We start from the raw sequence: 15906 nt of genomic DNA on the forward strand, positions 1-15906 counted from the left end.
TACCTGTAGTTACGCTCTCTGCCTGCGGGGGGCAGTGTTACAGTGCGGATGTTACCTGTAGTTACAGCTCTCTGCCTGCAGGGGGCAGTGTTACAGTGCAGATGTTACCTGTAGTTACGCTCTCTGCCTGCAGGGGGCAGTGTTACAGTGCAGATGTTACCTGTAGTTACGCTCTCTGCCTGCAGGGGGGGCAGTGTTACAGTGCAGATGTTACCTGTAGTTACGCTCTCTGCCTGCAGGGGGCAGTGTTACAGTGCAGATGTTACCTGTAGTTACAGCTATCTGCCTGCGGGGGGCAGTGTTACAGTGCAGATGTTACCTGTAGTTACAGCTATCTGCCTGCGGGGGGCAGTGTTACAGTGCAGATGTTACCTGTAGTTACAGCTATCTACCTGCGGGGGGCAGTGTTACAGTGCAGATGTTACCTGTAGTTACAGCTATCTGCCTGCGGGGGGCAGTGTTACAGTGCAGATGTTACCTGTAGTTACAGCTATCTGCCTGCAGGGGGCAGTGTTACAGTGCAGATGTTACCTGTAGTTACAGCTATCTGCCTGCAGGGGGCAGTGTTACAGTGCGGATGTTACCTGCTGAGCGTTGGAGTGGTCGTTCTGACAGGCCAGCTCCTGCTCCACCTCTGACACCTCCATCAGCTGACGCTCCGACACCAATCGGGACAGCTCCCCCACCACCGTCACATGTTTGGACACGGTGCCCGACATCTTCTTAAACTGAGGGTAGTTATCTACAAACGCCTGCGGACGGACAGTCAGACAGTCAGACAGGTGATACAACCTGAGGACATAGAGGGAGGGGACACACCTGTCTCTCTGACCGACCTTCATGTCTGTGATGGACTCCAGCTTCTGTTGTCCTTTCGGTCTTTTCTTCTGGAAATCTTCCATCAGGTTTTTAATGTTGGTGCCGATTTCCCCGAAGTTCAGGTACAGGTTCTATAACAAACACCTTTATTAGTGAAAGAGAATAAATAAATACCTTTGCATTGACATTTTATTTCTGAAGTGTTGTGCAGTAACGACACCAGCTGGTCTGTGAAAAAGATGCTTCGTGCTTCATGAGACAGAAGGTTTTGTACATTTTGTCAGACTTTCAGGTTCAAACATCCTTTTAAACATCATAAACCACGAACAAGATCTGCGTCTGTGTTTATCAAACGTCTCAGACCAGAAACCCTGAGAGGGACGAGGACTTCACTCGGCCAGCGGCTGCAGGAGCTGTGATGCTGGATCAGGAGAACATGCTCAACCTCACCAGGACCTGAAACTCCAAATGATCCTTAAACAGGGAACCTGCAGCTCAGCATTACAGATCTGTGTGCGATGTGGCAGATTACAGGCTGTGATTGGAGGAGGCTGATCAGTCACGTTGCCTCTATGTCACTTCTCTACAGCCTGTGTTTATCTTACACCCCGTCTGATTGGTTTTTGTAATTTGCCTTTAAACATAAAAAATTAGAAGATCTCTGCTGTTTAGTATTCAACACGGCGTCCGTCAGAAACTACTCTTCAGCTCGTGAAACAGCGATCTCTGATGTCAGAACACCCCCTCTGTTCATGTTCATTCATCGAGGTTAAAGAGGTCATATTCTGCTTTTTGGCTTTTTCCCTCTCCTTTATTGACTTATATTCCTTTTTTGTGCTGTAACAGGTTTGCTTTAACTTTCAGAGTGACGTCTCAGACTCATGCTGAGATGTCAGGTAAATGTACGTGTGCCTGAAGTGACTCGTCAGCTGCTCCTGATCAGGACTCACGTTGGCGTAGAACTCGTCGTGCTCTGCGGACAGAACCACCTCCTTCAGGTCTTTACTGATCCCCGGCACCCTGGACAGGTCGATCCTGTTGTTGTTGAGGCCCAGCAGCTCGTGGACCATCGCCTGGTACGTCCACTGCAGGTAAACACAGAGGCAGGCAGACGTCAGGAGGAGACGCCGTTTAAATAAAACCACGTCTTTCAGGAACAGCTCAGTAAATATGCGTCCAGAACAGAGGAAGCAGAAACACAACCAGAGGAGAGACGTCCTGTCAGAAAGACAAAATAAATAAACTTTCAGTTAAACCCCGGTGGTGTCACGGCGTGGAGCGCTGTGATTGGTCACCTGGTTGAGCAGCGGTGTGATGGCGTCGTCGCTGCGGTCGAGGATCAGCAGCAGGGGAGGAACCTCGGTCTTCCTGAAGTCGAACAGCTCGTACTCCTTCGTGATGATTTGCTGCGGGACGGAGAACAAAGTTATCGTGTTGGCAGGGTAACGCGGCGAGGTCACGTGTGAGAGTGTAGTGTGTTGGCACGGAAACCTTGACGCTCTCGGCGAGGCGCTTGGACATGTCAGAGGACAGCTGGTAGCGGATCATCGGACATTTCTTCAGCGCGAGCAGGACGGAGGTCAAACCCTGAGTACACCGAGACAACATGGAGGACTCCCAGCTCCGCCCCTGTCACGTGCACGCACACACACGCACACACACACGCACAGAAATGAATGATAAATGTTAATGGGAGAAAAGGAAGAGAGGACGATGAAAATACGTCTTGATTCCAGCTGTCTTATATAACTTGTTATAGCTGTCTGTGTACGGTTCCTTCTTTCATTATTCCGTTTCAAAACCAAGAACCCAAGTCGGAACAGAAAAACAGAAAACCAAAAAGCAGACATCTGTTTTTTGGTTTTCTGTTTTAAACCCATAACAGAAAACAATGGAGCTGCGTTTTGTTCCATCTTTGACCGCTGTTGGATCCCCACAACCCGTTCTCCCTCCCCGACTCGTCACATATGGACACATATGGACACATGGTCAAGGCCCATCGGCGCCAGTTTGTGACGGTAAAGGCAGGTATATGATGTTTAACAGGAAAGACTGAGGAAGGAGGTGGTTGGAGGGCCGGAACCCGGAGAACGGTGTTCGTGTTCAGTGTGAAACAAAAAGTCAATATTACATATTTAAGCTGTTTATTTTATTTTATAGGCGAAGGGTCTCATGTCATCTCAACTATGGCGAATATGATTGTGGTGAGCACTACAGGCCTGTTAGAGCCACATAGGAAAAAAGAAATAAGAGAATATACTTGTTCTGCAAGATCACATCAAGCTGGAGGAGCCACTCAAGCACTCAGTACGTCAGCATCCAGGAAGCATTTTGTTCTGGGCTGATCTGAAGCAGCTGGTTGATTTGTTTATCAAGGGGTTTTCCTCGAGGCTCCGGCCAGGGTGCGACCTACAGCGGAGCTTTACTCCTCTTAATAACACACGCCTATCATCGTGGATCAGGCGTAAATCAGTAGCGTCAGGCTTCATCACCGACCGTCTGCAGCCGCCAGGTCGCTCCCTCTCCGGCCGTAGACCTACTATTGGTTGTGTTGCCGGTGGAACCGGCGCACTGGACGCTCAGTGGTCCGGCGCTCCTGATCCATGTGTTCCTGCAACTTATTAAGTTCTTCTCAGAAAATAAGGGTCAGGTGGAAACAGGGCAGAGAGGCTGAACGAAAATTACCCGAACATTTGAATCTTTGTATGATTCGTTAATATACAGCTCGCCAAATGACCTACTAACAGTTCCTGTTTGCTGAGTACCGCTGGACGGACTGACAACTATCACTGAGTTAATGTGATACTGAACAGGAAGGCTTCCTGTTCCTGTTGCTAGCGAGTTACAAACTGAATGTTACTGCAGCCTAATTTTCTCCTGTTTTTCTAACTAAAAACCACCTATGTTGATGTTCAAGCTCATCTTAATCACATTTAATCAGGCACCGCCGTCGCCCAGGTGTATCTGCTGCAGGTTTATCAAGCGTGACACACAAAGCTGCGCTAATCGGACTCATTAGGCCAAAAACCAGAAAACCAAGTCGTTATTTTTTGTTTTTCTGATTTGGTTTTGAAACGAAATAATCAAAGAACGAACCGTACACGGATTCATAGCATAGCGCTGATCGAGCCAGACTCCATTCAGGAAACGATCATTTTAACAGCTGTTTGCTTGTCATCCTGCTGACAGACTTCATGTGTTTGACAGATCAGCGTCAGTTTGATCCGTTTCCTGAGCAGGTCTGTAGTAACTCCATCCAATCCAGGACAGCGTCCGCGTCTGACCAGCGTTTTCTTATTCATCACTCGGCCTCGTCATGTTTAACCCTTTAACCTCGGGAGGCTTTAAACAGAAACACTTTGCGGTTTCTCACCCTGGCGACTCCGTGCAGGTTGAGGGAGAACACGTGAGGATTCACAGCGATGAAATCTCCATAAAACTCCTGCAGACACACAGAGACACAAGTCAGCATCTGGAACATGCGTTTAACTTGGTGTCTGAATGTCCAGAGAAACAAACAGCTTTTCAATCAATATTGTTTCCTAAACGAAGACACGAATCGCTCGTTCATTTAATCCCCAAAACAGACTGATGACACCGAGAGAAGCAGAAGAGCTTCACGTTTCAGCAGCTGCATGTCTGGCATCAACACCTGAGACTCACCTGGACTTCAGCCACCACTTCCTGTTCATCAGCCTCGGCCAGAGCCTTGATCTCACTCTTACTGATCACATTACTGAAGTCTGAAACACACACACACACACACACTGCAGTCAGACGATGATCTAACACTAAATATAACGTTTAAAAAGCTCATGTGGGGGATTTTATCTGAGACACATCAGCAGGAAGGTGTAACAGGGAATAAGACACTATTTCTATTTCACAGTTTTATGAACGTGTGAACTGAACTCCAGTCTGCTTCAGAGTCAGACTCAGTGTCAGAAATGTTAGAGATCCGTCCGTGTGAGCCAGCGGAGGATGTTGCCACTAAGTTAGCTGTAAGCTACAACGTGAGCTCTGTTTTTAGCCCACATCTGTTCATAATTAGTCAAATATGCTCCATTAAAGTAGCTGAATTAGCTCCTGTTAGCATGAATGTGCAGACAGCAGTCACTGAAGAAACCTTAAAAACATGAAGATTCTCAGGCAGGTTCTGCTTAGCGGCCTCATTCATTTACAGCATCGTACCAGATCTTCAGTTTCTTGGCCGTTTCTCTCCTGGAACAGCTTCATGTCTCAGAACAAGAACAGACTGACGAGCTTCAGAAGAAAGTTCTGTGTTTCTGGCCGTTTTGAGCCTCTAATGGAACCGACAGCTGCTGAAGCACCAGATGCTCAAGTAGTCTGAAGAAGGCCTTTGATCAGCGCGAGAGTTTTTAAAAGGGTTTTCAAATGATAAGTCAGCCTTTTAAAATGTTAAAGAGGGACAACTGTGGACAGGTTAGCATAGCTCTGATCTAACCAAACTCCATTCAGAAAACAAGCGTTTTAACAGTTGTTTGCTTGTCATGTTGCTGACAGACCTGACAAAGCATGAATTCATGTGTTTAACAGATCAGCATCATGATGTCGTCATTTCAGCATCAGTTTGATCCGTTTACTGAAACTAAATCACAGCTGAATGTTTGTTTTGGGTCCATCGCGCTGCAGTAATCGCAGGTTGCATTTATTCACTCAGCAGCAGTCCAGTGATAAAACCCCGTGAGGATTAAAGTTGGGTTTGGTCTGGATGAACAGTCACAGTGTTCTCACTGTGTTTCTGATCAATCTGATCTCATCTAGCGTTTCATTACAAAAACAAGGACATTTCTAAAGTGTGTCCAAATTACTGCTGCGTCTCTTACAGATGAAGTAGACGCTGTACTTGGGTCTCCTCAGCTCCTGGATCAGATGCTCCACGTTCTCCTGCAGGAAACAAACCAACACTCAGCTGCTTTCATCATCATCGTCAGTACTGTAAAGGAGGAAGGTGAGCGGTCCTGTACCTTGGTGGGTCTGAGGAAGCAGATGGCCTTCAGGTGTTTCATGTTGTCTCTGCTGTGAGAGTCGATCCGTTCGAACAGGTAAACCTCCTTCTGCAGGATCTCTGACTGAGTGTAGACCACGCTGACGATGCTGGTCTGAACACAGAGAGTCAGGTTCAGGTGGATCACTGTAGGCTGACTGATCGTATATTGATCTAAAGTACAGATACCCTCGCTGAATATTCCTCCACTTAGAGTCTTCAATTTAAATTTCTACTTGAATCAAAGTAAAAAGTACAGCCTGGTTCTGTTAGTTGTTATTGAGCTGGAGCTCGTTTTACCTATTTTATATCGGAATAACGAGCGTTTTCATTCTGGATCAATCTGCTGACTGTTTCCTCCATTAGTGGGAATTTGAAAACACTTAGAAATGCTGTCACAGTAACCCAGAGCCCAAAGCGACGCCTTCACAACACTTGTTTCATCTATAAACCAACAGCACAAAGCTCCACATTTAATGATAATAATATTTATTCATTTGGCTGACGGTTTTATACAAGGAGACTTTTAATTGCTGTGTATGTCAGAGGAACAGCAAGGCGTCAAGTGTCTCCCACACCAGAGGAATGTTTCTTATCCACTGCGCCACTAATTTATTACAAATACATTTAAATAATCTAAAACTTTCAATGAAATATTCTTACATGTAAAATGTAAACTTCAACATCAATCTAATAATAAAAATAACCCTGTCAGCTGCTTCTTTTCTAAACTCTTCATGTGTTTGTGTGTAAAATGTGACTTTGTAAAGTAACTGAAGCTGCCGGATAAATGTAGTGAAGTAAAAAGTCCAACATCTCCCTCCGAGATGGAGCAGAAGGAGAAAGACTCAAGTAAAGTACTTCAGTGCAGTACCGGAGTAAATGTACTTCGTTATAGTGCAGCGCAGAATATAACAGGACAGAGAGCTCAGGCAGAGTATTATTAACTTCTACATTATTATTATTAACAGGCGGGTCCAGCCGCGCAGCCCCGCCCGTCTCTCACCGTCTCCTTGTCCATGAGCAGCACCTTCATCCCGGGGCCGCTGCTCTCGATCATCTTGGAGATGTACTGCTTCACCGCGAGCGTCACGTTCATGATGGCGCGCGGAGAGTAAACAACAACAACAACAACAACAAAACAAACCAACAGCAGCAGCTGCAGCTGCGGAGGCTCTGTCTCAGGCTGCTGCGGAGAAGAAAATCAGCTGAGCTGCGACAACAACACTGCTGCAGGCTTCCTTCCGGGTCAACGACGTCACCACGTTGTACGCACGACGCCTGCGTCATCACGTTTTTAGCTTTAGGTTTGTTTAGAAAAGCTCCTGACAGTGTTTTATTTTTTAAATACAATATCTCTGTCTGAACTGCATAGAAACGAGTACAAAGTAGCATAAATGACTAAAAAAGTAAATTACAAATACCTCAGAATTATACTTAAGTATATTGTGTGTAAATGTACTTAAATATGTTCCACCACCAAATATACCATATGTAAAATTTGTTTTTATTGCACACTTGTTTGGACGTTTCACAATAAAATACATCAATAAAATATTCTGCAGTAGGATTACAACAACAGATATACTGTATGCATGGACAAAAATATATGTATGTAAATACAGTTTAAATGGATTTCAGGTATAAAAAGCTAAATCAATATTCAAATATCCTTAACTGAAATAAACATGCAAACATTAGCAAACCCAGTTTAACTAATTCAAACTAAACTGAGCTTGAAAACATAAAGTCATTACAAAATAAAATAAAAAACTACTGAAAAATAAACTTAAACAACTTTGTACTGCAGGTTTTTTAAGGTCTGAGACCAAGGGCATCACTTTGTGTTGAAAAGTGGTGGGGACATCTGTTTTAGGGCGTGATGACTTGGGTCACGAGACGTGACGATGCACGAGAACAAAACGAGAAGATATCTACTTTAAAGAAATATGAAATGCAGAAATATATGTCTGGGGGTCCTCCCCCAGAAAATCGTAGCATTAGACACTTCATTTTTTTTATTGCACTGGTGGAAATGTCTTTGTTGGCAGGTGACAACTCACAAATATGAATACAAAGCGGAATACAAAAATGGACGTTTGTTTCTTCTATCTTAAAAAGTGCATTGCATGTTTTCTTATAATAAACCTTCAGAGCATTTTCATTTGTTATTTAACAAATGCTTTCAAAAATCTAAAAAACTGGGGACATGTCCTCGGTGTAAATGATGCCTATGTCTGAGACTTTGGGCCTCCTCTCAGACAAGGCTTGGAAACAGGGGCCCCTCAGCCCTTTTAGTTTCCTTGATTAGTTTCGCTCAAGTCCTGGATGCTAAGGGATCATTACTAAAAATTCCCCTAAACTACTGTCTCTCTGAACTTTCTCTTTTACCAAATCAAACACATTTAGGATATTCTAAGTGACCTTTTCTCACCAGGCCTCCCACTTTGAAACCTCTGCTCTCCAGCAGTTCTCCGGATTTGACAGTAATTAGCCGTGTGACTAAATAGAATAATAGATGTTTTTTAAAACCCATTAGGATTTCACGTGGTTGCACAAATATCTTTTGTTGACAATCTTAATTTATTTCAATGTGATTTATTGAAGAAGTAATGAGTTTCTGTTTGGCAGTGTTAGCTTTTAGCTGGATGTTAGCGAGCAGGTTAAAGCGAACTATATAATATTGTATTTCTAGATAGATTAACACGAACGACATCTCGTGAACATAACAGCACTGTGTTAATAAATTTACATTTACTGATTTGGCAGACGCTTTTATCCAAAGAGACTTACATTTGAGGAACAACATACAAGCATCAACAGAGCATCTACTACAGATCTACAACTGACAATACATACTAGTAAGAGCTCACAGTACATATCACATCAATGAGGTAAATACCGAGGGAAGGAAGTAAGAGTTAACAAAAAGTGCAATCAAAACAAAAAAGTGCAATCAAAACAAGATCATTGTAGGGGATAGAAGAGCACAGGAAGTGCATGTAATGTCAATAAATATTGACATTATAATGACTAAGCTAAGCTATTTCATAAACAGAGCTAGCCAAAGGCAGCTAACCTCAGTGTGCAGGGCTGCACTAACTGACATTTTTCATAAATCATGAATAAAATAAGAAATTAGTAAAGTGGACATGTCGGCTAGGTTGTTAGCGCTGTTGTAGCTGCATGTTAACGTGAATATTCTATTCATCAGTAAACTCAACTGTAATGAGATGATGGCACAACAATACATATTTGTGAAGTATTGTTGAAAATGTTAATTTATTTCAATGTCATTTAACAAGAATTGACTTGCTGTTTGGCAGCATTAGCTAGTTAGAGAATGCTAGCAAGCACCAATTATTAAGGCTAACGATAACTAACATTTCATTTCTAGGTTAACACAACCTGACAAAACTCCAGCTGACAGACATCTCGTGAACAGAACAGCACTGTGTTAATAATTATGATGTTAAAATGCAGATTTAATGACTTTGATCACTTTGGGCACTATTTCTAGATTAACTATGCTAGCTATGTCAAAGATAACACAGAGCAGTGTGTAGGGTTGAAATAACTTTCCATCAATAACTGACATATTATGCATGTATATTTCCCCAATAAAATAAGAAATAAGTGAAGTGAACATGTCGGCTAGGCCGTTGTTGCTGTTGTAGCTGCATGTTAACGTGAATGTTTGTTTTTAGTGAACAGAAACTTTGATGAGCTAATCGCAGCTTGAAACAGCAAACTGACTAAATTAGCAGCTTAAAGCCCAAAATGAGTCACCTTCTCTTTTATCAGTGATCAATTTATTTTTAAACGGTGAAGGTGAAGATCAGCTGCGCTTTGCTTGGCGTGTGTTTATCAGGGTACAAGTTGTGTGTGTGTTGAGAAACGTTAGCATGCTAATCACTGTTAGCTTCATAATAAACGCTGTTAATCGCGTTTCATTTAAGATGGCGTCGTATCATACGTTAATTTTTCAGCCCACCGAAGTGAGAGACAGGTGAATTTATATTTATAATAATTTATAATAAGTGTTTTTAAAACGATAATGAACGTCGCGGTAGATATCCCTCCGCCGTCATTCAGCGGGAGGAGGGAGAGCGGCGGAGGGATACTGTAGTCCCTCCCAGCAGCCCCAAACCAACCGTGTGCTCGGTGCTAGCAGCTCTCTGACTCTGAAGATTCACTGATTCACTGTTAATGTTGGAAAAACAAAGTGTTTAAAAGTGCAGTTTTTACGGAATAAGTATTAATTTGACATATAAAAGGTCCGGATAAGGTAAGAGAACGCCGGCTCACCGCTTTTAAACGGATATCATGCAGATTTAATGAAGTCTCTCAGTAGCTGCTAGGCTAAGTTGTTAGCTTGTTAGCATTGGTAGCTAAATGTTAATTTGGAGGGGGGGGGGGGGGTATCACTACTGCAGTACAAGACTCACAGTTTTTATATAACATCTCGGGTTTAGACAAGTAGACAAAGTAAGTTTAAAGTCAGTAATCTTGTGCTTTTAGATTTTAGCTGCTGTTTAGATCAAGTGTTTTAATTAGCTTTCAATTAGACATTAGCTTGTTAGCTAAGCCTGCTAGCTAGCTCTTTCAAAACCATGTTGCTTTTTTTGTGTTTTTGATTTTGTCTTCCAGTTAACAGATTAATAACCAAGTTGGAACAACTTTAAACCACTGTGTGTTATTAGCTACTACATTATTTACATTTTTTAAATAAAAAAGAAGAAAAGAAAGAAAGCTAGCTGATTTTTTTCCATCTTAGACAACATAACAGAGCTAACTTTGTGCTAACAGGATTTTCATGCCATGTTAAAGGTGTTTGTATATTATTTTTGTTTGTATGTTTGACCTTTAATGAAACAAACTGCTGTAATACATCAACTCTGTCTGCACAGGACCTACACTAAGCATTCAGGAGTGGTTTTATATTTATTAATGATAGTTATAGAAGTTGTCAGTTAATAGTAAATATAATAATTTCTTATTTCTGACAACATTAAAGCTAATCAGTATTTAGCCACTTGAGCTAACAGTAGTTTTTAAAACCATCATCCTTTTTTTCTTCCCTGATCTGAACCAAACAGAAAGCTTTATGGCAGGTAGAAATGAATCTCTGTGGGAGAAACACCAGCCTCTGTGTTATCTGCGTTATCTGATCGGGTGTCGGCTGTTAGATGATCGATCCACATTAAATACAGTTTGTTTATGTTATTATAAAGTTCAGCGTTTCCTCTGTCGGTTACATTCATTCAGTTTTTAGTGCTGAAGCTCATGTCTACACTAACCAGTCCCTCCAGGATCTCAGGGGCTTTTACAAAAAAAAAATAGCGATGAAAGTTGTGATTTTTTTGGGTGTTTATTTGTGATGAAAGTGTGTGAATAAGTGAAAACTGATATTTTTACCTTCACAATTGTAGTTGACTCATTGAACAGTCCCTCCAGGACTCGGCGGGCCTGACCCTGACCCTGCATATTGAAACCAGCTCACCTTGATTCTTTCCTGCAGCTAACCGGGATGCAGCAGCCTGTGTCTCAGTGTCTCGTCTGACGTCCTTCAAGCGTTTCTGCCGTTCTCTCGTTGATTTCCTTTATGTTCGACCACGATGCTGCACATTCTACAGAACAGTTTCCCCGCTTTGGTAAAGAAGATCTGGGTCCTGGTCTTCACGGTCCTTTGCTTTTATTGTTGTAGGCTAATGTGAGACGTTGGTATCAGACACGTCTGCTGCGTCTTCTAAACAAGGATGTGAGTTGGGAAACGGGGATGAAAGGTCCCATTTACAGAAAAGTTTCACTGAATTCACGGTGATTTGTTAAATTTGTTAATAGACTAGCAGATGCTGGCAGGTGTCGGAGCCAAGAGAGAAAGGGTTAAATATGTGATTCCTTAGTTTCTGTACTGACCGGTATGGATAATCTGATTTCAGCCGATATATCAGATGCAGATTCCATCGGAGCCAGAGAAGGTAACAACACAAACGTAGAAGCTTGTGTGCTTTTGAAATATCTGAATCAGTTTTGACAAATCAGGAATCTGACTCAATTTCTTTACAGCATCGTGAAGGTCTTTTAATATTTGCTGAGATTTGAGATGAGCGGGTGGCGGAGACACGTGATCCATCACGCCGCTGTCAAGACGGACTTTAAAGTTTAGCTGAATACTCTGAAACAACAAATTAATACATGAATATTTTTAATATTTAAAATCCATCACTGAGAGTCAAATAAAACCTTTTACACTGATGTAATGATGATAACTGTGTTCATTCCTGGAGGTTTAGCTTCGCAGCCGCAGCTTTAGCGGCAGTTTGCTAACCCAAAGCTTAGCTAACGTTAGCTACGTCACGTGCTGTGTCGTTGTTCATGATGCCCTTTACATTTGAAACAAATCTCAAAGTGCAAAATCATAAAAAAGAACATTAACTAATGTAGTAAATTAAAACTCATACGTTCTGCAGAGTTTTAAGCCGTCTGATGCTGAAGCTGCCGTCTCTCCGCCACTGACCAATAAACACTGGCAGCTGTTGGGGATTTCCAGCAGGTTGATTGGATTATTTAAAGACTTGGGGGAAACGTGGGCGGCGATGTCACCGTGACGCCACCCTGTGCAGCATATTTCTCTCTCTCTCTCTGTCAGACAGGTGAAACGCTTTCAGCGCTTAGTTTTTGATTAGATCGTGTGACAGGTGTGTCCTCTCTGCAGGCGATGGAGGGGGTGCAGAGCACAGCAGGCGGCGCTGCTGACCTGCTGATGGAGTGTGATGAAGAGGAGCAGAAGGTTTGGCCTCAGCCACCAGAGAGAGAAGAGGAGGAGGAGGAGGAGGAGGAGGGAGGTGATGAAGGTGAGGAGAATAAAACAAGTCGACCATCTCAGATGTTTAACAGCTGAACCTCAGCGAGGAAACATTCTGTCTCTCTGCAGCTCTGCAGGCTGCTGCCGGTGCCACGGAGGAGGACCAGGACCGGGACCCCGCACCAGACTGGATCATCCCCATCCCAGTCCAACCAGTCAGCAGCTGCAGCCCCCCGACACACGGCGACCCACTCACTGATCTGAAGGTGCCGGGCGTTTCACTAAACACACCTGACTCCATGTTCTGGTCCAACTCCCACTGTCTGTCATTGATCGTCACTCTGTGTGTGTTCAGTCGTCAGGTGCTGCTCTGGCCTTCAAGGTCAACGGCTGTCTCTTGTCCCTGCTGCCTGGAGGTCAGTACTGGTGTTTACAGGTGTCACTGGGTTTGACTTCACAGGCCGCTGAATGCTTCCTGCTCTGAAATATGTTGCAGACACTTCCTGTTCTCCAAACGTCTCAGACCTCTAGTTCCTTTGTTCTGGTCTGTGGACAGAAGAATATCAAGAAGGCAGCGCACTTTAGTCCTGGTCAGACCTCCTGTCCTCCTGCCAGCAGCTGCCAACACGTGAATTCACTGATTGGCACACCAGAATGATCCCAAATGTTATCAGTTTGATTGCAGTGTTCTTCCTCAGGGGGGTCTCTGGGTCGTGGTTTTGGTCCCAAACAAATCAAACCAAGAGGTGAAGAAACCAGAGTCTGATTCATCCAGACTGTGTCACGTGTAGTCCTCCGAGCTGGACTACAGAACAGTTTAGAGTGAGCACGGCACCGTGACAACCCCACAGGGTCCACGTTGGAAAGAGCTGGTGGTCAAAAGCTCTGGAATAAGTGAGCCTTGAGTAAATGACCTGTTGCCCCTGCAGGTGACGGCGTGCAGCTGAAGGTGCGCGCTCATCCTGGAGGTTCAGCCAGCGGTTTCAACACAGTCCAGATCCCCGTCACTCTGACTCAGAGTCACCACAGCAACACCACTGCTCCAGCCCCCCCCCCCGCTGCCGCTGCACCCGAGGACGACCCCACCCCCGTCATCACAGGTAAGCTCCGGCTCCAGTTCGCCTGAGCGTAGAGAAGGTGATGGTGTCTCACCTCTGCGTCTCTGTCCTCCAGGCGTGGTCTCAGGTGAAGCGGCTCAGAGGGTTTTGAGCGACCACAATGTCAACTTCGAATCCAGCCCTCCTCCGACCCTCACCTCCCCGCGGACCGCGCCTCCCAGCACCAAGACCAGACCTGCAGCTCCTCCCAAGCTGCCGCGCAAAGGTTTGATTGATTAAACTCCCATCAGCCTCTCTGTTCACGCTGCATCCACACTCACCGTAGCTACATCCAGAGTAAAGCTGTGAATCCGAACACCCGATACTGAGAAGTTTGAAACTCTGCTGACCCCGTTTGGGTTTTACTGCAGGTCACGTGATATCGGGACAGAACAAAACCTGATTGGCTCTGATCAGTCATGCAAAGCAAAACCGCGATGCTGCTGACGGAGTTTTAGTGTTTATTAAAACACTTTGTACCGTGTAAATAACTCTTCTACACTTGTACTGTGCGTGGCGCTGTATTTGCTTTGCGTCTGTTACACGCCACCACCGTCTCTTTGTCCTCTCCTGTTCCTCTCAGTTCCACCTCGCTGTCGCTCCACGCAGAGAAATCTCTGCTGTGGTTCTTCACCGCCGCCGCTCTTCGTTCTTCTCTAGTAGAACTTTGTTTTTTAGCCGCAGAGTAGACATTCTGCTTCCTGTTTACGCCCGGTGCACGTGAACGGTCACATGATGTTATCAGTCATCTTAACATAGACGGCGATCAGTTCTGATACGCAGCTAAAACGCCGGTGAGGATGGAGAGCATCGATAAAGTCTGAAGCCCAGAGTCAAAGACAAAAGCTGACGTTCCTTTAAACTGTGTTTTGTAAGTTGGGTGAAATATGTTTGTTATGGCGGGATCGTCCTACTAGAAGGACACATTCCACACGTCAACATTCAGCCTGGCAGGTTTCTGTGGACACTTTGAGGTCTCTGCTAGAATTTCAGATAAAGTTCTGTGGACTCCTGATCTTCTGAGCGGGTGTTGAACCGGCTGTGTGTGTCTGTCTCCCCTCAGGTCAGCTGGGACCCGTCTCGCCTCCGAACTGTGTCGTCTGCATGTCTCAGTACAAACTCATCAAGGAGCTCAGAGGATTCATGTGTGTAAGTTCAGCCGCTGCTCGTCCCGCAGACACAACGTTTCATTGGCCGTTCATGGTTCTGTTGAGATCGACCGTCTTTGTGATGTTCAGTCAGCGCTGCGGCTTCAGAACCCAACAACATTTCTGACCTCCTGCCAGAAAAACTCTAATGCAGACTAGAGATACTTCGGTACCAAGTTGAGACTAAAATTCTGAAAACATGTCAGTACTTGTTTTTCTTGGTAGCAAAGATCCAACATGTGGAAAATGGAGACGAGCGCAGCTGCAGCAGCTCCGCCTCGACTCGTAGAATAGAAAAGAGTTTGGAAACCGGGTGAAGTTCCAACAGCTCCGTGTCAAAGCCTGGATTTGTCCCAGAGCTAATTCAGGTTTCACAGTTTGATCACCTGAAAATCGGCAAAGGTGACGAAGCAGTTTGCAGCTCTAAGAACTGAACGTCTGTCGACGCTCCTGTTACTGTGGGAGGAGTCCCGTCTGAAAAGGTCAACACGATCCATTTCAATCATCGGTAACTGATTAGCTTTCAATATAAACAGACAGCTGCCGGTACAGATGGAGGCCACCGTGAAACATTTCACACCTGAGAGATTGTAAAAAAAGAAAACTAATAAAAACATTTAGCACAATTCACGATTGTGATTTCAGTAGGGCTGAAACGATTCATCGATTAAATCATTAGTAAAATGCTTCGACACAAATTCATCGACGCTTCCTTTAATCCTTATAACTTTACAGAACAGTGTTTCACACGGACATTTATTACTGTCGCACACGGCGCTGACGCTGTGAACACGACGTGATTATGATGCCGCTGTTTGCAAAGTGGAGGAAGAGAGAAAACGACGAGGGACGAAGAAGAAAGTGTCCAAAGTTTGGGATTATTTCAAGCTTAAGAAAACAACAACTCCTGTAACGTTACCGTCCGTCCACCGTAAAACCGAACTGATGTCGCCTCGGCAACAGCACGACGGCGCCTGATCAGAAAGCAGCCGGTGTTCTGCCAGCGAACCACAGACAAGGTAACAG

The 15906-nt window shown here is 44.4% G+C and overlaps 1 protein-coding gene across 1 annotated transcript in view; it reads right to left on the minus strand.

Annotated features, from left to right (window-relative positions):
• Positions 1-7077, minus strand: part of vps45 (vacuolar protein sorting 45 homolog) — a 19425-nt gene extending 12348 nt beyond the window's left edge. Inside the window, exons 1-10 of the mRNA XM_046058835.1 lie at positions 6834-7077; positions 5808-5942; positions 5667-5727; positions 4483-4562; positions 4193-4261; positions 2311-2448; positions 2115-2225; positions 1770-1904; positions 837-950; positions 585-752 (exon numbers count right to left, since the gene is read on the minus strand). Coding sequence (XP_045914791.1) covers positions 585-752; positions 837-950; positions 1770-1904; positions 2115-2225; positions 2311-2448; positions 4193-4261; positions 4483-4562; positions 5667-5727; positions 5808-5942; positions 6834-6926 — 1104 coding nt within the window. The 5' untranslated portion in view covers positions 6927-7077. The remainder of the gene's footprint in view (positions 1-584; positions 753-836; positions 951-1769; positions 1905-2114; positions 2226-2310; positions 2449-4192; positions 4262-4482; positions 4563-5666; positions 5728-5807; positions 5943-6833) is intronic.
• Positions 7078-15906: the final 8829 nt, after the last annotated feature.

The sequence above is a fragment of the Micropterus dolomieu genome, linkage group LG09 (genome assembly GCF_021292245.1).
Source record: "Micropterus dolomieu isolate WLL.071019.BEF.003 ecotype Adirondacks linkage group LG09, ASM2129224v1, whole genome shotgun sequence".
NCBI classification, from domain to species: Eukaryota; Metazoa; Chordata; class Actinopteri; order Centrarchiformes; family Centrarchidae; genus Micropterus; species Micropterus dolomieu.